Raw genomic sequence first — 21907 nt, 5'->3', positions numbered from 1 at the left:
GAAATTCCAGTTGAGATCAATTGATCTGAAATCTGTTTGCAGATATTTTGCTCACTGGTGCTTTCCTGTATCAAGTTGTTGCTCGGTGTGTCTGTCAAGTTGGAGTGTTGCCTGCAGGCACTGTTTTTGGTGGTACCATATATTATAGTGGGAAAGTGCGTGTTCGTTTAAGAGCACATTAGTTAAAGTATGATTAATCTGATAATTCTCTTCTGGAGCTGTGAGCTCTATTAGAAGTGTAATTCTGTAAATACACAGAACTTTTTTTGGCTGCGTGACTTCTTGATTGAAAATGTGATTTTATGGTGTACATAAAATTGTTTGATGTGATTAATTCAAAGATTGTCCTCAGGAGCTTTTTTAGCAATCCCGTGTAGATTTAGGACAGATTTTTAACTGGTTTCATATATACCTATATCTTTCCCAGAATAAAAAGCTGCTTAGTGAAGAAAAGGGGCAATTTAAGCAAAAGTGTGGTTTAGAATTTGCATGGCTTGTGTGTTTTAATTTCCAAATAAATCTGTGGTAAGATTATAGATTACTGTTGGAATAGCAATAGAAAATTTTCAGTTTAACAAGGCAAGGAACATGTGAGCTGGTGTTTCTATGAAAGGAGACAGTTGTTGCCAAGTTAGCTTCCTTCTATTCAGAATAAAATGCCAACTGTATCAAGCACTCAATTTATGAAGTGCTGAGCTGCTTCTCACCTGAGACTGAGCTCTGTGTAGTGATGCAGTTCTCTGCTTTGAGTGTGTGTTTTTTCTGCTAGGATCTTATTTAACAGTGGGAGTGGATTTCTGAGGAGACCTAGATTTGGGCAGCGAAAGAAACCTTTTCTGTTGGGTTCCTGCTTCATTTATAGGGTTAACTGGAAAGGAGGTGGTAGGTTGCAGAAAACACATGAGGATGTGATGATGTTGATAAGCTGCAGGAGTTGGGAGGAAGGACCCCTTGAAGTTGGCACTGCTGATGAACGTAAGTGCGTGGATCTGAGGGCTGGCTTTGAGGGAATCTGACTTGGAGTCTGGTGGTTTGGTTTGTGAAAATGTTGGGGAGTTAACAACAGCAAATAAGTTGGTAATGGTTGTGCTACCTAATACTAATAACAGCCTGAAAAAGCACAATTGCAATAACTACTTGTGCTATGACTTAATACTTGAGGACTGGTTACATGCTGTGGTAGTAAGTGCTGTTTTCTGAGAGATTTATGTAAGTGCAGTAAATAAAATCAAAGGCTGTACCATGTCAGTGTAGAGAATTATAGTTAATCTGTGTCTTGGCAGGTGAGCACTGGCTGTTCAGTGGTTTTAACTGTGGTAGTTGGTCCTGTGGAAATATGATATGGGTGCATTAATTAGACATTGTACACAATTATCAGGACAGGGGTGCCCAAATGAAGGTTAGATGCAGTTTTAATTTCCAAAATTTAGCTTTCTGACATGGTATTTTTGATTTTAGTTGTTTATGTGATGCTGAAAATTGTGATGAACCTCATAGTATGGTGTAGCCTTTGTAGTTTTCCCCTATTGCAATAAGGATCTCCGTGCCCTACATTCATCTCGTAGACAGCTTCATATTTTTTCATGTCTTTCCCTATTCATGAAACTTGTGATTATAATCTGTCCTCAAAGCACCTCAAGATCAGCAACTGTGAGAGATTTACAAAGAGAAATGAACCTTTTGATACAAATTGAATACTGAAAAAAGGGAAAAGACTGACCATTGAGCATGTCTTGATTTAGAAATACTAAACTGGGGACCAAACCTTTTTTAGCATGTACCTATTTTTCTGCTCGGATGAGAAATGCACATCTCAGGGGTACAGTGCCTTTCCCCTCGAAGGATAGCCCAGCTTCTGAAAGCCTCTGATTGGCGCTATTACATGCAGAGTAGTACAAATGTGTAATATTGACCTACTTTTAAGCTTCTTTTTACAAGTTTAATTTACATTTCCATCATGAAGCTTGTAGAATGTACCAAAAACTGCTTACTGCATGTAGAATGTTAGTGAAATTGATACAAGCTTCCTCCCCCTCTTTCCAAGCCTGCTGTTTCTGCAGTATTTCACTTATATTCATCCTGTGTTCAATTTTAAAGCTTTATAGAGCTCCTTGGATCATTACTTCTGGAAACCAGTAACAGTGCAAATTTAAGATCTGTATTAATATTTGGCAGTGTTTTATGTATGTGTATGCACTTACAGAAAGTTAACTTGAAACAACCTCAAACTTAGGTATAAAATCAGTGATGTTGCATCAATTTTTAATTCTTTTGTTGTTGAAGGTCTTCCATATCTCAAGTCGAGAAGTTCCATATCATACTAAACATGGAGAAAGAAGAAAAGAAATATGTCAATAAAGCAGAGGAAGATGAGATGGTAATGAATTCTGTACATCTATTTTTATACAGTGAAAGAAACACATTTTCAGAGTTTTCTGTCTAAAGTGGGCATATCACATCAGGAAATGGACTGTCTCAGTATAAATAATTTATCAGTTTTATAAGGTTATCTGTGATAATATTTTTTTGTTATTAAGAAATCTAGTCTTGGGATAGGACAGGTTTTTGTTGAAAGTCTTTGCAAAGGTTTTGGATGCTGGTTGAGGTCACTAGTCCAATAGATAGCACATTTTGGTACTTAACATTTCTTTTTTAAAATGAAAATAGAAAAGAAGTGGGTTGTGGGTTTTTTTGGTGGTGATTGTTTGTTTTTGTTTGTTTGTTTGTTTTTTATCTCCAAATCCTGGAGCTTTTTTCTTATCATTTAAAACAGGTTAATGCTTCATAACATGACTGTACTTTGCATACTCTTGCATATTTTTGTTTATGCAGATAAGACCCACTTCTGAGGACCTGACAAGAACTTTTGTGGGTATTTAGTAGCACATAAACTTTGCTTCCTGCTGGAGCGATGATACCTCTTACCGTTTGTCCTGGAAGATGCAGCAATAGGCTTTGACAGGAAAATACCAGAAGTTGACTTGTAAATTTCTAGTCTATTTGGGTATATAGGGATTTATTTTTTTTTCTTTAGAAATGATAGGTTTCTGTGAATTAAAGTCTTTATTCCATCCTTGTGCACACAGCTGGGAAAAGTTGCTCTTCACCAGACAGCTCTAATACAGAGAGTAGGCAAATACGTTGTACAACAGGAGATGCTTATGGCCTGATCACTCAAATAATTGCTTTTTGGAGGAAATAATTTAATTTTGCCCTAAAAAGAGGCATTAACTTCTCCCACTGTCTTTCACCCTCTGATTTTTATTGCTAAGAAGTGTTTTGGGAGTAACAGAGAATGGGCTTTATCTCTGCTTTTTTGTCAGCTGAGAAGGTGGCAAAACAAATTTTTTGAAAAGCCTTTTGTTAGGGAAGGAGTTTAAACAACTTCTAATACTGTTTAATGAAAAGTAAAAAAAAAATTGCAAAAAAGTTGATGTCAATGTGAACAATGGGTGGGACTCAATGGGAAACTTCATTGCCCTTTTACAGCAGGAAATATAATCTAATGATGTAATGTGAAACTCAGGAATGTAACACAGCATCCAGTAAGTCACTAAATTATTTTCTTTTCCTGGCTGTCATCAAGTTAAGTTGGTGCTTGCACACTAAATACTTTGAGGTTTTTTAGTGGGAGAAGAGGATTTTTGTAGCTGGTGAAAGTTACAGAACCTTTGAGTCTGACTTGCAGTTTATAATGTAGCATTTCTTGTTAAATGGCAGGCAAAATAAACCACTAAAAGTAGTGTTTGATAAATGTATTTACAGGTTTGTTTAGAAAGTATGAAATCCAGCCTGCAGTGGTAATTCAAAAGTGTATATGATAGCTAATCAAATGCTAATGTTGTAAAATCAGCATTTGACAAAACCACATGCTTTTGCTCTTAAATACTTAGTGACCTGTGCTGTGTCACAGTCAAAAATGTCATTCACTGAGAGTTAAGGCAGGTTGTGTTGCAACCTCAGTCCTTAGGGAGCAGTGCAGAGAGGAGCCAGGTACTGCAGTGAAATGTTTTGCACTGTGTGGGTGATCTGCCTCTGTCAAGCTTTTACTGTTGTTTGTATTTCTGACCGAGCAAAACAGTGTTCCTTTTTGCTGCCACTCCACCATGTACTAAATGTTTTTAAATCTTTCCTTACCCCAGAAAAGCAAGAAGAGAAAATGGCTTTGAAATTTGATTTTCTTTAAATACTGCATGCTATGAAAAATTAATGTTGGCATCCTGAGCCAGAGTAGTTAAGAGGGTCATTGTTACTTGTTTCTGCTTCCATGCAGGAGATCTCTGGCTATGATCTATGTCGCTGGAAGTTGGTGCTAGTTACTGTAGGAGTGATCTGTTCTGGTGGATTTCTTCTCCTCCTCCTCTACTGGATGCCTCAGTGGCGTGTGAAAGCAACATGCAAAAGGACTACGCTCAAGGACTGTGAAGTGGTTCTGCTGAGAACAACTGTAAGTCTGCTTCTCCCAGTTTGCAGTTCTTTGCCATCCCTCTTCCTGCTTGCTGGAATACACAAATCCTTGCCTGCAGTGTAGATGTGGTTGTGTTTTACAGCACGGCAGAATTGTTGCTCCTTGGTACTGTATGTAGGTTCGCTGCCTGTATGGGAAGACTGACAGCTGTTTGCAGCTGACATAGCACAAAGTCTTTAGCTTTCCATTTTAAGAATTAAATACATGAATGCTGTTGTCATCAAAAGTTACAGAACAGATACCTTTTTCATATAAGCTGATAATGTGGTTTGCAGGTTTCCCCTCCCTTGTTCAGCAAAGATATATTTGTTGAAATAAGGTGTAACTGTTGACCCCAGTGTGGTTTGATTTCAAGACATTTTCTTCCTGCACAATTGCTGTGTGTAGTCCCTGGTTATGATCTTGTGTTTAGTCCTCAGTTATCAGAAGGTGTGGGGTGGGTGCAGCAATCCCATAGTTCCTCCTACTGCAGAGTAGTTGTGAAGGCCTGAATATGTCAACCTTCAGGTACCAAGACTCATTGCTTACAAAAAATAGATCTTTTGTTGCAAAAAATATGCTTTTAGAATTGCGGAAAGAAAATTATTCTTAAGGTAGCTGATACTGAGGATATGTTCTGTAATTATGGGTGGGCTTTGCAAATCTTTTATCTGCAGTTGACACATTTTGCTACAGCTGTTGTAGTAAAATGCTGTTTAAATGCTGTTTCAAATAACTCATTTCCCCCCTCTTTTTAAGGATGAATTCAAGATCTGGTTTTGTGCAAAGGTTCGCGTTATGCCTTCTTTGGGAGCCAATCCTTTACAGAATCCTAACCCTATAGTACACAAGGTTTCAAATGGCCATGCTGTTCATTTCTGTGAATCTGCTGCAGAAGAGAATAAAAACGACTTGAAAAAATATTTGCCTGTAAGTACACCTGCAATACTGTGCTTGCTAATTATCAAGTATCTCAAGTACTGCTGAGAGTAAACACAATACAGCACACATGAGCTTCTACTTTTGTCTAGAAGGCTAACTCATTCTTTGGGTGGAACACAAATCTTCTCAATAACCTTTTACTGGAAACTGTGGAATGCTTGAAAGATTATGTTGAAAGAAAAGTATTTGCTTTTCAATGAAGCTTTTCTACATTCACTTACTGTCGCTGCCCAGAATAAAGTCAGTCAGAAGAGAGGTGTTGAGTGGTGCCAGTTTAATATCTGTGTCTGTTGCCTTTGCAGATTCGTTATTTCACACATCACAGTGTGAAGTATTTTTGGAATGATTCAGTTCAAAATTTTGATGTTGTAAGGTAAGAATACCTTTTGCTTTTGTGTTGTGCTTCAGACATTTTTTAAAAGGTACAATAGAACATGCTGAAAATTGGTGTCATATTCTGAGCAGCTGTTTTAGGTCACTGAGTCTTTGTTTGAACCATAGTGAGCACAGGGAATTCAAGTCAGTGTGAGTTTGGAAGAAAGGTGTTTATTTGATCTGCCTTGATCAAGCATGATTCCTGCAGGGTGACAAGCTGCATGCCTCTGCAGGCTTTTTACCTGTTCTTGGAGTCCTATTTGAAAATCAGAGCACCTGTTTATAGATAGTAGTTGTACTTCTGTAAACTCTCAAAAAGTTTGCTTCTGATGGAATAAATTACATTTTTTGTGTTGCTGCTGAGCTGGACCCAAAGGGAGAAGGGGAATTCACCAGATATGTTGTTGCTCGTCTTTGTGTAGGTCTGCTGCAAATGAAATGGAAAGTTATCAGCAATTAAAACAGTTTAAAGAAATGATCATAACACAAGCAGTTACAAAACTGAGCAATCCTGCTCTGGGAGGGTGGAAATGTCTCAGTTCATGTGTAAATAGTTAAAAGCTTTGTATGCATTTTTTATGTTAAGCTTCCCATGAATTACAGTGGTGCAGGTAGTGACACTTGTCATTTTGCATTACAAAGTCCTATTTTCATGCCTATGGTGTTCCTAAATTAGACTGTTCGAAGGGAACATTTCCCACAGATGCGATTAAGAAACTTTACTTGTGTGTTAAGAACAGGTATTGGAAAAAAATCATATGACTCCATGTGTTTAGAAAAAAATGTTGTTCCTTAGCATTAAAGCACTGACTTGAAACTTGGCATTTGTTGGCTGTCTGACTGTGCCTTTTGATGTTCTTGTGATAACTCAGTCAATTTATAAGCCCCGGAAAAAAATCTCAGATATGCCTGTGAAGTTATGTGAGCATTTATTCAATCACATTCTTGCTGATAAACCAAACTTTCATTTGTTTGATGTATTAGCCATGGCTGAGCCTGACCACTTGTTTAGTCAGGTACAGTAGCTGAGCTGGACATCGTTATTTAGCTGTTGAATAATAAAGAGGAGAAAGAACTGGATCTGAGACACTCTGGATATTGTTAGAGCACTAAATCACTTTTTCACAAGGTCAGATAAAAGTACCAGTTTCCTATAACTTTTCTCTAAAGTGAATGGTCGTTTAGTGAAGTACTGGATACCACATGCAAAATAATAGCTGAGCTTATGAATGATAAATAATCTGAAAAGAGGTCTTAAAAATTTGTCCTTTGCCAAGATATATTTTCTTATTTTGCTCTTCAGTTCATGTGTATAAACCAAAAGTTGGTATTACCTAATAACATGGTAGAGAATCAAGTTAATACTTGAGAAGAGACAGTATATGAGACAAAGGCCTTTAAAGTAAAATCTGTAAGGCAGGCAACACACTTGTGCTTGTGATCTAAGCACAGTCCTGCATCATGGAGAGGATTCACACTCTGCAGCTGCTTATGCAAGTACCCAGGGACAGAACAGTTTGATTACATAATGAAAGATGTAGCACAACACAGAAAGGAGGCAAATTAAGATTTCTTGGGCAACTAATTCAGTTATGAGAGCTTGAGTTTCATATCATTGTTTTTATATTACCATCATATTAAGATCACTGTTTTTAAACACAGGAAATGCAAGTGTAATTGTTCTTAAACTAAATCAGACTTGGTCACAAAGCCAAAGAGGATGCAACTCTGACCTTGGATGTCTGTTTTGTTTTAGCTAGTGTCAACTGAGTCTCTGAGTGGGTTGATGAGTGCTTTGTATAATAAACTGTGTGCACACAGGGATTTCTTTTTTTTAATGCCCTGGGAATTCAGTCTGTACCAGTACTGTAAAAAGCAGAGAACATCCTGCTAGAAGGTAATATTTTCCTGTGCATCCAAAGTATGTCCATGAGAAAATGCCTGGATATTGGGCATGATACTGTCTGATTTACTGAGTTGGGTAGTTAAAATGATCCCATAAGTGCAAACATAATGATGTTTCAGATGTGCTTGCTTATCTGCAGATCTTCTGAAGTACAGCATTTGCTTTCACAGCATGTAGAAAAGTCCTGTGAAGATGAGTCTTCTGGTGTTAAGAAAGAACTGAAAATGTAGACTGTACTTTTCCTGGTCATGGACAGCATTTTGATAGCAAGATGCTGCCAAGTAGCTGTGGTACAGATTTATTTAATAAATTGACTAATAATTATTTCTAAAATACTTCCATTACTGCTTAGAATCAAATGAAGATAATTTGAAGAAATATTAATGCATATTGATTGCTCACTTTTTAGAGGCCTTTGAGTACTAGTTATGCAAGTATTTTACTTCATTTTTTTAAGTGTGTCTCATTTTTGCTTGAAATAGGTATGACTATCCTGCAGAGTAAGACATGCCAACAAAAAAATCTGCTGTTAATGTTTCATTAGTAACTACAGTTCTGACAAAAACAGCTTAAAACATAGACTTGGTTGTTTTATAATACAGTGCACCTCTTGGCAAAGACCTAACTCTTTTGAGTTACTGAAGACTTACTTATAAATATCAGGTTTCTTAAATAACTCATTGACTTTTTCCTTTACTCAGAGGTCTAGATGAGTCTACGTTCTGCTCTGCAATTCACAATGAACACAGCACAGGACTGACAAAGGAAATGCATGATTACAGGTAATATTACAGTATTTGAGCTAAGAATTGTTTTTGTTCCATTACCTGTGCTCAGAGTACCAACAAAACTAGAAGGCAATAGAGTGAGCAGTATTTGCAGACAGGCTGCTACACTTCTTCAAAGAAGGCTGTTATATAGATGAAATCATTGTTTTTCTTACCTGTAGATTAAGTAGGAACTAGACTCTGATATTACATTGACTTACTTTTCTCAAGCAACACTGACCATGGGAATTGGATTGATTAAAGTAATTCAAAATATATTTCTGAAATTTTATTTAGTGCTTAACATTTTGAAATAGGATGATGGTACAAAAAGATTAGCTAACATTGTTTTCAACCACTTTGACAGGTGTACAGTGAAATTTGGCAGTTGATATAAAACAATGTAGTTATTTTTTCCACATAACTCACCTTTAAGCAGCATAAATGTTACCACAACATACTGTCATTGTTGAAGGACGTGTATGGGTTCAGGGGCAAATAGACTGATGCCCAGTGGAAAAGTCCATCAGGAGTTGTTTAGCTGGAAAGGTTCTTGCTTGCCTCAAGCTGCAGATTGTTGACAGCTCGAAGGGAAAGCTGAGCAAGATCACTCTGCTGCTGCTTGGTTTCTTCTAGTGGTCATTGTGAAATAGGGGATAGTGTGCTAGATGGCTAATAAGGATTATTGGATACCAGGAAGTAGCAAACCTGACCTAAACTGCAACTAATTTCTGATTATTAGGAAGAGCAGGCTGAAGCTTCCCAGGTCTTAGGACTTTGAAGTGTGTCCCATAGCTTATGTGGCTCTGTCTCTGGTTAGTTGGAGCTAAATGCATTTTCCACTTTTTCTTTAAATTATGATTGTCAAGAAATAACTTGGGGGAAAATAATTACTGTTTTAATATGCTGCTTTAGACTAATGGTGTAAATATGCCTGTCAAGTAACGCAGATGGAGTGCATAGGTAGAGAAGAACCTAGTCTAGAAGAAAGGTCTTAAAATGTAATTTAATGGCATGTAGTTCAGGGATTTCTTAGTTCTCAGTTGTGAACAGCAAACTGGAGTATATGTTGTGATATTTATTGTTAGTATTCTAATTCATTGATACAGTACGAAAACTAGAATAGTTTCTGTTGCATTCCTGGCTGATTTTTTGGAAAATGAGACCTTCTTAGAGGTTAAAATATGGAAGCATCTGCTTGCTTATCATTTCATTTTCTGGCAGTTTGTGTCTTTTGCTACAGTAAAAGCCTTTCCCCTAAGATCATATTTTAAGGGCTTTTTCACATCACTGAGATTTAACCATCTTGGATCCCATCAGAACTTAGTTTCTTGCTCCTCCTTTCATGATTTGCCTTTCTTCATTCTAAGAATAAAAGTAAGATACAGGACCTTGAAAACTGTGTCTAACTGTAGGGTAAGAGATAACACCCGTTTGAGCTTAGTTTAATGAGAATCACACACTGGCTTTCAGAATGACATATTTAATAACACTGGACCTATACACAGGAAAATCTTGTTATGAAAGAACTTAAAATTAAGTTACAGTTTAAATTGAAATATAAAATAATTACCTTTGTATTGGAACATCTCACTGTGTAAATGTTTTCTGATAAGCACCTTTTGAAACAATATGATAAATAAAAGGTGCCACAGATTTAGTAATATGTTATACTTTCCCATAGTAGCGGAATTACTTTCACATCAGTAAGACTCCTGATAAAAATCTTACCTTTTTTTTTCTATTTTTCTTTTTTGATACAGAAAAGCATTCTATGGAGTAAATGAAATTGCTGTGAAAGTGCCTTCCATTTTTAAGCTTCTGGTTAAGGAGGTAAGATCTTTTCTTTATCAAATTAAAGAAAAAAAACTATATCATTGAAAGTTACTGTAAGTGCAGTGACTATTGACTATTGGAAACCTTTCCCCAGAGCCCAGCACTGTAAAGCAAAATTATATGGATGATTTTTACTGAGCTCTTCATCTCTCCTTTGAGCTAAGGCTCTAAGATGCCTTAGCTGTAAACTCTTCAGAATTCACAACCTGACGCCTTAGCAAGGACATTAGAAAACGTGTCAGAATTCTTGGAAAGGGTCAGCACCTTATTTAATTTTTTTAGTTAATTTAACACATAAAATGACAGTGTTCTCCATGAGGAGCCCAGGTATCATATATTACAACATATGTGGTGTTGTTTATACTTCTGTTGGATTGGTTCCATTGTCTTTGTATCAGGTGGATTTGAATAACTGGCTTGTTATCTATGTGCTGTAATAATGCACAACAGAATTTTGAACAAAGAAACTCTCCAACCTGAAATAACAGAGTAAGAACTTGAGGTATCAGTGCATTTATTAATAAGAAATAGAAAATAACATCCCAGTTCATTTAAGAATTATCACTGAAAGTGCATCAGATGTTCCTGTCATTTTGCTTTGAAGTGTAGGGGAAAATGCATACTACAGTCTTCAAAATCTGCATTTGTGTATTATTTTAGTGAGAAATGTGCTTTCAAGAAGTCAAGGAAGTAGTGGAAAAGTGGGATCAGCTTGGCAGAACAGACAAAAACTATGTATATAGAACTGAAATGTTTGTCTGCTTCATGGAGGATGATAATTCTGACTTTCTTCTGATGGAGAACCTGTGTGACCTTTTGGTGTAACTTTAATGTTCTGTCACTCTTCTAGGTTCTCAACCCTTTTTACATTTTCCAGTTGTTCAGTGTGATATTGTGGATCACTGATGAGTATCACTACTATGCATTAGCAATTGTGATCATGTCTGTAATATCCATTGTTAGCTCACTCTACACCATTAGAAAGGTAAGTTCAAAGAAAACAAGTGCATCTTTTTGGATTTTTACTGATTACCTTATTTTACTGTGAAATTGCCTACAAATCTTAAAGAATTTTTCAGAGTTATACAGGTAGAATATTGTTACACGTTTTGCCTTTTTGAGCTGAAAGAATTTGGATTTACAGTTTTCTTTGAGACTGCCTGGACACAAGTTTATGTACTAAATTGTATTGACAGAGGACTCTGTCTTGCATTGTTTGCTTCTGTTTGAAAAAGCCCAACAGAGCTGAGCACCAGTGTAACGTGTGGATGTGTTAAATTGGTCATTCAGTTTTCTTTGTAGACTTAGCTGTAGCTGATGGAAATCAAAATAGTAATCATCCTTAAACTGCAATCTCTGAATTCAGACCAGAGGGGGAAAAAAGCCCTCTTACCTTTCAAGTTCATACAACTACTGCAACTTTCTCTGTTGTATGTGAATGACCAAATGTTTTTATAACATTTTGCATGACAGCATATATTTGCTTCCAGAGTGCTGTTTGAAATAGGAGCCTGTACAGGTTGATGCACTCAAATTTTATTTGCCCATAAGTTTTCTAAATTATGTTCAAGAGAATGTTTTGAGTAACATTTTGTTGTTAAACAATGTTATTACAGAATCTCATCGCTTCTACTTGTAGAGCTAGAATGTACATTTAGAAGAAGAAGACAAGCTATGCTTTTCAATAAAAGTCTTTTCTTCCCTTTGCAGCAATATGTTATGTTACATGACATGGTAGCAGCTCACAGCATTGTAAGGGTTTCTGTCTGCAGAGGAAACCAAGGTAAATTTCACAGGTGGTTTGGAAGGTTGAATTTAAGTTGTTCATGAAGTGTGAGTGTAAAGTGAACGTGCATCTGTTCTTTCTTTGACAACATTGAAATGTTTGAGTTTCTTAGCAAATTGCATGGGAAAAGGCGAAGTTGCAGAGTGAATGTAGATAGCATAATCTGTTGGGATTAGCCTTCTGGATGGTATTTTTAGTGAGCCTCAGGTTTGTTCTAGATTAGGTGCTTGTCCTCTTCCTGTTTCTCGTTCTCTACCATTCCACTTACGTAACAACTTTCATTGTAGTTTCTTTCTTGGCTTAAAGATGTGCATGCATTGGGTCTCCATTACAGTTTATTACCCAGCAAGTTGGTTTCTGGACTTCTGCTCATTTGGATACCACAGCAGTTAAAGTTGGTTGGTTTGTGGTGTGTGATATTGCTTTGTAAGACATACCTTTGTGTTGGACTCATGTCTTTTTACTGAAGTGACACTAGTTAATTGTTAATCTCTCTTGTACAAGCTTGATTCCTTTCATTTGTTACGATGAACTATAGTCATGTGTTTGTGATGGAATTGGGCTTATCAATGGCTTTTTCTGTATATTTTTAAAATCATTTCATGCCATTAATGAAATGTAGTCTTAATTGTCACCACCTGGATCTTGGCTGTGAGGATCTTTATCAGATTTTGTAGATGGTGGCTATTTTCAAGTAAACTTTTTTGTGTTTTAATTCTCAGAAATAGAAGAAATCCTTTCCACCGACCTAGTGCCTGGAGATACCATGTTGATTCCATCTAATGGGACAATTATGCCCTGTGATGCAGTACTTCTCAGTGGTACTTGCATTGTAAATGAAAGTATGCTAACAGGTAAAGTAAGCTTGCATGGCTAAATGTATTAGTTTATACCTGTGTTTATGCTTTACTTGCAGTATGTACTAGCAGAAGTGGATATGTTTATTTTGCTTGAAATGTGCCTGTTCTTGCAATTACACATACTCCTAAATACGTATATACTTGTGTTCTGCTTGTCTGCAACAGCAGCCTGGTGCTGTTTGGCAGTCCAAATATGGTTTCTTATTGAAAAGATGTCTTTGTGATAGTTTGCCTTCCTACCTTTTCACTTGGTGTTCTCAGTGCAGTTTGAATTCTACAGCATTGCTTCTTCAGAAAATTTTTTCCCAAACTTTTTAGCTTCTTCCAAGAATGAAGGTAGTGAATAGAATTTTATTTAAAACTGCAGATTATTATCTCAAGTTGTGCCTGCATACGCTAAAATCAGAGACCTGATGTGTTTGAAGAACATATCAGTGAGTAGGATGGACTTTGTATTATTCCTAGGATAATCTACCCAAACTGACAGCTTTTAGAGGACTGTAGTTCAGAGATTGTGTTTTATCATGTTCAATTTTTTTGAATATACTTGAGCCTCTTGCTGCTGCTAGCAACTAATAAAAATGGATTGCAGCCCTAGCTTGAGTGCACTTGGTCACCAAAGGAGCTGAGAGTAATTTTCTTCAGCTTCTAATTTTTCTGAGTAAAGATGGGGTCATGCTTTTCAGCAAGATAAGGAAGCTTGTCCTGTTTCTTTCAATGAACTGTATTCTACACCTATGTGATTTGAAGTAAGAGGCACAAAAGCTGTATTGGTGAATAAGGAATAGAGTTAAATAAATAGCATTTGGGTAAGAAATCTGGTGAGCTGAGGCTAAGAGGTGAGAGACTACCTAATAACATGCTGGAAGGAAGATTGCTCCCATAATCTGCCCCTGTGCTGGTGAAGTGAGATTATATTGTGTTACTTGTAGTTGTGAAGGATAAAATGTCCTTCTTTGATCTTGCTTAGAGACTCTTCTTCCATTTAAGGTGAAAGTGTTCCTGTCACAAAGATTAATCTGCCGAATCCTTCAGAATATCCAAAAGCAATGGGAGATGAACTCTACAGCCCTGAAGTGCACAAACGGCACACTCTGTTCTGTGGAACCAACGTCATTCAAACTCGGTTCTACACTGGAGAGTTGGTCAAGGCTCTGGTAGTGAGAACAGGTATTGATTGCTAAGTTTGTCACTTGTTAATGTACTACTCCCTTTTGTAGGTGTATGTCAACTGGCTGATACTGTTAAGCTTGGATAAAGGAGTATGCCCCAACTAATTTGATAAATGTCTTAAAACAGTGATGGAACTAGATGGTCTGGAGAGTATCAGTGACAAGCAAGAAAGGGAATCAGTCTTCAGCATCAATTTAAAATGTATTTGAATGCATTTTCAGACCCTTTAGATGTCTTCTATGGTGTGTTGGTTGAACTATGTGGGTCTCTTAGAAAAGGTTTGACATACCATCAGATTGGGAGGGTAGTGGGGAACAGCTGATTTTAGTGGAGTCTTCGACAATGCCAAATGTTTTTCTTTACCCACAGTTTTGTCAAAGCACATGGCATTTGCGTAGAAAAATTAGTTTCATCTCTCTGTCTACAGAAATCCTTATTCATACTAATATGTAAGGGATTTGGGGTTAAATAATACAGATGTTTTATTAAAAACAATTGCACAGGCTAACATAGTTGTGGGATTCTGCTTTACAAAGATCATCTTAAGAAAATTAGTACAAAATAAATGAACACAAGCTATAATCCAAGGTACAATAGAATTGGATAGAAGAAAATGTTGACTAGACTGCTACTTAAAGCAAGTTTTCCACCAAATTACTTCATCCTAATTAACCTCTTCTTTCTCTGATGTCTTCTCTTGACCTTCTATTAGTCTATTTTAGCAGTAAACATTCTGATTTTTTTTTTTTTTTACACTGAACTCATTGATATATTCCTAGGGGCTTTTATTAGTCTTTTTTTTCAAAGAAATATTTCTCTTTCCTTGAACACTTGTGCCCTTTAATAATGTCCATCTCAACTTGTTTTGTTTCTTAAATAAGAAATTTCATGAGCACAGCCTGAAGTGCAGGTACAGCTGGGTGATCCCCAACAGCAACAGAAATGAACTGAGCTGCTGGAGGTGTATTCCTTCTGCTCTGCAGGAAGGATAACACTTTTTTTTGAAGTTTGACACCATGGTCTGTAACCCTTACAGGGAGAATTGTAGCTGCTTCCAACATGCTGAGTCCTACTCCCCTGACATCTGAAGTCATGTTTTTAGTCTGCTCTTTGCCTGTGACAGTGAGTTGGCTCCTGTTGTAAACAGGATGAATTGAGCTCTGTGGACTTTGTTCAGGTTTTACATATGGAGAAGTATGCTTTTCCTGCTATGACTATATATAGAGAGAGGAGCAAAGTGATATAAAATCCTTTGTTCTTCTGTCTGGTTTGCAGGGACAGCTTTTAGGCAAGTAGGGAATTTCCCTCTCCACAGAGCTGGATAGATGTCACAGCACTTGTAGCTTCTTGTTCCTAAGATATTTGATAGTAAGAACAAAAGTAACCCTTGCATAGTGGCATACAAGTAAAGATACTTTTATCTGAGAGAGGGTGATGCCTCAAATTGAAGATAATAGAAAATGTAGTCCTTAAAAAAATTCTGGGAGAGCAGAATTCCATCTGCTTGTGTGCAAAGGCATGTAATCCTAATCTTGTCATAAACCAGGATATATGATGGATCTGCTGGAACTGTACTCACAGTACTCTTGAAGTTAAGCCTTTAACATGACATGTTTGATGTTACAGCTGAAATACACATAAAATACTGATGAGCTAAATGTATTCTTTTTTTTGTTCTGAAACTCAGTTCATGAATATGTTAGTATGTATGTCATTGTGGCTTAAATTGTAAATAATTTAAAATTGGTTATTTTGTTTTAGAGAACAGAATTTTTCACTGTATGTCCAGTGTGTTCTCAAAGACACCACATTTTTCTTTTCTTTTATTGTTTTACCCTGATGTGTTGTAGCCTATGTGGCTACAGAACCTTCTGCAAAACCATTAAAAAAAATCAAAAGTAGTTCTTATTTTTTTGTTGAGTACTATTAAATTACAAAGCATTTATGACTAAGTACATACAGACATGCTGAACTTCTCTGAACATGGTTTGTGTTCTGCAGTAGCAAATTCAAAGCCTGGAGGCTTCATGCCTTGTTCCTCTTGTGATTAGCTCATCCACTTTAAGATTGATGCAGTAGATGCTTTGTTCTGGTAGAATCTTGTATGCCACATATTGGGGTGGAGGGCTCAGCCTTTGCTGTGGTGGCTTGCAGACTGAGTAGCTGTCACTAATGCCAGAAGACCTGACATTGATGTTGAAGTTGTAGTAATAGACTTTGAAGTCTAAGCAGATAGAAAGTGTTTTGGGCATACAAAATTGGGCACTGGCGTTGGCTTCTTTACAGGTTGAAGCAAAGGTTCAAGGAGGATCTTGGAGTATCTATTGGTTGTTTGACTGTAAGACCCTTAGAAGGGTAGTCAGCTAGTTTAGGTGTCAAAATGTGATCAAGGGGTGGATTTCTCCAGAGGGTGACTCTCTGCACTGCAGTTTGTTTCTGAATCTTTCGTTCTGGCTGTCAAGGAAATTACACCAACTTTCCATTTATGTATGTGATGTTGGACTCCAAGAATAACTTCATTTTCTTTTTTCAAGAATTGGCTTAATTAGACAATAAATATATCCACTAGCTCCCCACTGTGAGGGACAAAACACAGTACAACAAACTCTGCCATGCCAAACCATGTGAGGGATTACTGCTGCTGCAGAAGAAGGGTTTGTTTGCATCAGTTCATGTCCTTGCCATAGGAGAAAAGCATTCAGTATGATGTGCACGTACATTTTTGAAGCACCTTAATTACAGTATTGCAAAACATCTGTTACTGGATATTGAGAAACAGTCATAATGAAATTAGTAGCTTAAGGGTTTTATTGAGGTTTTTACTATGGTTGAATAGCTTTGCTGTTGTTTATACTTTTAATAACTAACTGCTTTTTATTTCTAGGCTTTAGTACTGCTAAAGGACAGCTTGTTCGTTCCATACTTTATCCAAAGCCAACTGATTTTAAGCTCTACAGAGATGCCTATTTGTTTCTTCTGTCTCTGGTGGTGGTGGCAGGCATTGGATTTCTTTACACAGTTGTCAATAGCATCTTAAATGAGGTATGTTTTAATTTCTAGTCCAGAACTGCCTTATTTTAGAAAAGGGTTGACTATGACTTCCAACACACTTCAGATGCTGAGAAACAATTTGATTAAGAGAAAATTTCTTTGCTTTATTTTGTATCAATAGAATGAGAAAAACCAGGTTACTGAGAATAAAATACATCACAGAAGCAGAATTTGTATATATTACAGAGAAACTTGAGTTTACTTCAATTTCTGTTGACCCAATTACTAGATTTTTATCTTTGTTATACATAAGATTGCCATCTGACTGATATCTAGTTGGAAGAAATAGCATACAGCACATCTAAAGCATGCTGTGGGCAAATAAATCCTTATCAAGAAATTGATAACTGATAACCTGATAAGTTTTTTGGTTTGTTGGGTTTTCGTTCCCCTCTCAAAGTTCGTCATTATTCAGTTACTGTTTCAAAGTGATACATTTTCAGGGGGAAAAGTGGCAATGTGAAGTTATGGGTTGTGGATAATTTAGGACTGGATTAGTGTGGTTGCTGATGGTGGGTGAAGATTGTGCGAAATGTCTGGGCAATCTGGAACATGCTGTACTGGGCTTTGCTCTTGGTAACACTTCAGTGGGATAGTGAATCTTTAAGCAGTGAGATCTTGTTCATTAACTCTGAGCTTTGTTGCAGGTTCCAGCCCATACCATCATCATCGAGTCTCTTGACATTATCACTATCACGGTGCCTCCAGCACTCCCTGCTGCCATGACTGCTGGCATCGTTTATGCACAAAGAAGGCTGAAGAAAATTGGCATCTTCTGCATCAGCCCACAAAGGATAAATATTTGTGGCCAGCTGAATCTTGTGTGTTTTGATAAGGTTAGGTAAACTTTGGAACTTTGCCATGTCTTACAAATGGGAATTTGTATAGACAAAAAAGGAAAATTACTTTTCGTATAAGTTAGGTCATTTTTTATCTCTTAGCTTCCAGGTATTCAGTGTTTGCCATCTAGTAACTCTCTTAATTTATTCTTCTCTAAAAAGTTGTTATAATAGAGATGTTTTCTTATCTCAAGACTCCCATGTCCCAGCTTACTACTGGCACCCCAGAAATGTGGGAGTTGAGGTTTATTAAGAACTTTATTTAGTACACAAGCTTCTGAAAAATTGAAGCGTGAAGTCAGACTTGTTTCTCGTTTTCATTCATTTCAATGAAAAGCCAAGACAGCATACTTTGTTATTTATTCCTTAATAAAAACATGAGTGAAAGACAGTAATGTCTCTAGCCAGAATTCTTTCCTTTTGGTTATTTCCTAAATAAAATTTATTTTCCTCCTTAGATTTTATCTCAAATAATAAGTACCCACACTAAGGGTCAGTACCTATTTTCCTTTGTTCCCAATCTCTGAATATTGAAATGTTGAGCTATCATCTTTGGATTTTAAGGATCTGTTTCATTGTCCTGTCTCTAGCAAGGGGCATGATTGCCTTGAACGTTTTTTTGAAGTTATTTAGTGGATTTGGAACTTAGTTACCAGCAAAAAGCAAGGGAGATACGCTATCTTTTGTCCTGAAGGCTTGATTTGTAAGTGAATTTGAAAGAAAGTATGTTGTTCAGGTATAATTTGGCTAAATAGCTGTTAATTTTTGCTTTACCTGAGGATAATTTGTTTCTGAAGGCTTTTTCTTACCATACCCCTTGGTCTGTTTTGCAGACTGGCACACTCACTGAGGATGGCTTGGATCTTTGGGGAATTCAACGGGTGGAAAATGCTCGGTAAGGGTAAGCTCAGAGCTGATAGCAGATGTGATACTCAGTTGTGCTGTAATGGCTTCAGCAGAATAGAATAGAAAATGAAGTGTGATCTGATATATGCTTGTGTTTCTGTAATGAGCTGTAGGAATGCCACTGAAACTATGGCTTAGGTGTAATTCAGGTTGTAACTCCCTTAGGAAGCTGAGGAGGAATTTTCTTTGTTAAAGTCTGAGACCTCATTAGGTTCATACAGCAAAACTGTTGCAGTCCAACTGTTGCATGTTTCCTTAATCCTGTCCTCCTAAGTGATGACTTTTTGGTCTGCTAAAATGAATGAGCTTAGCTAATTGAGTTAATGACAAAGTGATAAGAGGCCTTTTTATGAGGGATCAAACTAGACAGTGAATGAGTATTTGAAGTGGAGTGTTTGAAGGAGGAAGAAGTTGTGATGGTTTCTGAAGATTCCAGCCCAGAGTCTTAATTTGTTTTCTGTGATGTGTGAAAACACGAGTGAAGAGACTTATGCAGTCAATTTTCTTCTGTTAATCTAAACAAACCTTTTGAATTGGCTCATAATAAATAATTATAGTGCTAAGTATATTATTACTTCATTGTTTCAGTTTCCTTTTGCCGGAAGAGAGGGCTTGCAGTGAGAGCTTGCAGAAGTCCGAGTTTGTTGCTTGCATGGCAACTTGTCATTCCCTTACAAAAATTGAAGGGGTACTTTCTGGGGATCCACTTGATTTGAAGATGTTTGAAGCAATAGGATGGGTAAGTGCCATTTTTTTTCCTGAAAATCGCATTATGAGAAAGTCAAAGTTAATGAATGTATAAATTAGTTGATTTTTTTAAAATACAGATTTTAGAAGAAGCAACTGAAGAGGAAACAGCCCTTCATAATAGAATCATGCCAACAGTGGTTCGACCTTCAAAACAACTTTCCCCAGAATCCAAACAAGCAACAGATCAAGAAATGGTATAAAAATTCAAAACAATTGGTTTAAGTTAAGCAAATACATTTTGCTATATGTTGTGGTTCTGGCTGATAAAATTGAAATGGGATCAGAACTGACAGATAGAAGAAACATGTTTAAACTGTTGTTGAAGGCAGTGGTTCAGTATAGGCCAGTTTCAAGGTGAGCAAACTGAGTGTCAGCATTACTGGCTTAAAAACTAATTATAAAGTACAGTAATGCTTTTTGAGTTTATGCCTTTTAATATTAGTATTGTTACCAAATTCTCACTGTGTACATGCACAGCAGTAATTACTGTGCAATAGTTGACGTGTGAATGTTCTTGAAACTTCTTACATGAAATTTTGGGGATATATTCAATAACTGTGGCCTCATTCTGAAACACTGTAGTAGTACTTTAGTCATTTACATAGGCTAAACAGACACAGGTTGGACTGTGAGAGGTCTTGCAAATTCTAATCAAGAAATCAAACCCAAAAGTTCTACTATGTCTCACTTAAAGAGTACTAAACAGATGCAGTATATTTATATTCAGCTTTTATGACATCCATTGAAAATACAGTGGGACAATATCAAGAATGCTGTGCAGGTTCATTTACTGATTTGTGTTGAAATAGTTTGTAGCTGAAGAAATACTTTAAAATTAATATTTACAGTGAATGTGTTTTTTCTTTTTTTCAGGAACTCTTTGAGCTTTCGGTAAGTGTGCTTTTTCAATTAAGCACCTGCCTATTTTTGTTAGAATCTATGTGGATGTAACTCTTTTCCTTCCTTCCTGTGTGACACAGACTGGTTATGAGATTGGAATCGTGCGCCAATTCCCGTTTTCCTCAGTTTTGCAGCGTATGTGTGTGATAGCAAGAGTTCTAGGGGAGAAGAGGATGGATGCTTACATGAAAGGTGCCCCAGAAGTGATTGCCAGCTTGTGTAAGCAGGAAACAGGTAAAGGAACAAACTATTTTTATCTCTTGTGTAGCTCAGCTGTAATACGAATATTTTAATAACTCTAAACTTGACCTTTTTAAAGTTCCTGTTGACTTTGAGCATGTCCTGGAAGAATACACTAAGCAAGGCTTCCGAGTTATTGCTCTTGCTCACAGAAAATTGGAGTCTAAGCTTACATGGCACAAAGTCCAAACTATTAATAGGTAAGAATGACTTCACTTTTTTAATAAGTAACAGGCTTTAAAAGCTGCATGCTTTGGATTAATATGTAATGTGTATTTTTGTTTAAATCAATTACTACTCTTCTTTAGCTTTCTTCTGTCTTGACATATATATAGTTCTGCGCAGCCTTTAATTGTGCCCTGGACAATAAACAGAAATTTAGGATAAAGAAGTGTTTTCTGCAGTGAAGTGAATTCAGAGGCACATCTTTAAAGCTGGAAACAAACTGTAATGTTATTTTTATGGTGTTTTATTTACACTGTTGTGGCAGAAAATCTCGTCTGATTTTTTTTGTTTCTTGCACAGACTTACATCATCTGTGTCTATTAAAGATAAGGATAAGGACATGTAGTGGAAACCCTCCTGTACATGTTTGATGCAGTTTCTTTGTCTCCTAAAGTCAGCATGTCTATTTTGTCATTGCAGGACTTGTCAGAAAGGTTTGGAAGGTAGAAAGGTTTCTTCCTTCAAAGAGTAGTATTTCCTGTTGATTGTTTTTCAACTAGTCTTAGTTTTGTGGACAGTACTATCTTTTCCACAGTGTTCAGAAGTGTAGCATAGCTATGAAATTGCCAACTTTGACTGTGTTCTTTTGTATCAGCTTTGTGTACAAAGATGAAGAGTTTGCAAAGCACACACACACAAAGCAGAGAAAGGTGTTTTCCAATTTCAGGTGTGAAAATCTACAGTAGCAGTAGAATACCCAAGACCTGTAAATACACTGACTTTTTCATGTAAACCAAGGTTAATTAGTTTCTTTACTTAATTAGCTAGTGTCTATTAATCTTACTGTCTTTGATAACATAATTTGGTAGCTTTTATGTTAAGGCTCAGCTAATTCAGAAAATAGAGATGTGAACTCTAAACATATCTTAAAATTTGGCTGTCAACGCAGTTAGCTTCAGAGGAT

General features: G+C 36.7%; 1 protein-coding gene across 4 annotated transcripts in view; it reads left to right on the top strand.

The window, feature by feature from the left end:
- ATP13A3 (ATPase 13A3) overlaps window positions 1-21907 on the top strand; it is a 59021-nt gene that overhangs the window by 19212 nt on the left and 17902 nt on the right. For all 4 annotated transcript variants that reach the window (XM_032697622.1, XM_032697621.1, XM_032697620.1 and 1 more), the window contains 18 exons: window positions 2284-2377; window positions 4274-4447; window positions 5207-5377; window positions 5692-5762; window positions 8372-8452; window positions 10201-10270; window positions 11124-11258; window positions 11984-12056; window positions 12782-12913; window positions 13910-14089; window positions 16977-17134; window positions 17791-17979; window positions 18816-18877; window positions 19477-19627; window positions 19716-19832; window positions 20512-20529; window positions 20619-20772; window positions 20858-20978. In XM_032697622.1, coding sequence (XP_032553513.1) covers window positions 2327-2377; window positions 4274-4447; window positions 5207-5377; window positions 5692-5762; window positions 8372-8452; window positions 10201-10270; window positions 11124-11258; window positions 11984-12056; window positions 12782-12913; window positions 13910-14089; window positions 16977-17134; window positions 17791-17979; window positions 18816-18877; window positions 19477-19627; window positions 19716-19832; window positions 20512-20529; window positions 20619-20772; window positions 20858-20978 — 2108 coding nt within the window. In that variant the 5' untranslated portion in view covers window positions 2284-2326. The remainder of the gene's footprint in view (window positions 1-2283; window positions 2378-4273; window positions 4448-5206; window positions 5378-5691; window positions 5763-8371; window positions 8453-10200; window positions 10271-11123; window positions 11259-11983; window positions 12057-12781; window positions 12914-13909; window positions 14090-16976; window positions 17135-17790; window positions 17980-18815; window positions 18878-19476; window positions 19628-19715; window positions 19833-20511; window positions 20530-20618; window positions 20773-20857; window positions 20979-21907) is intronic.

This window comes from Chiroxiphia lanceolata, chromosome 10 (assembly GCF_009829145.1).
Source record: "Chiroxiphia lanceolata isolate bChiLan1 chromosome 10, bChiLan1.pri, whole genome shotgun sequence".
NCBI lineage: Eukaryota > Metazoa > Chordata > Aves > Passeriformes > Pipridae > Chiroxiphia > Chiroxiphia lanceolata.
This window is presented reverse-complemented; position numbering and strand designations above follow the sequence as displayed.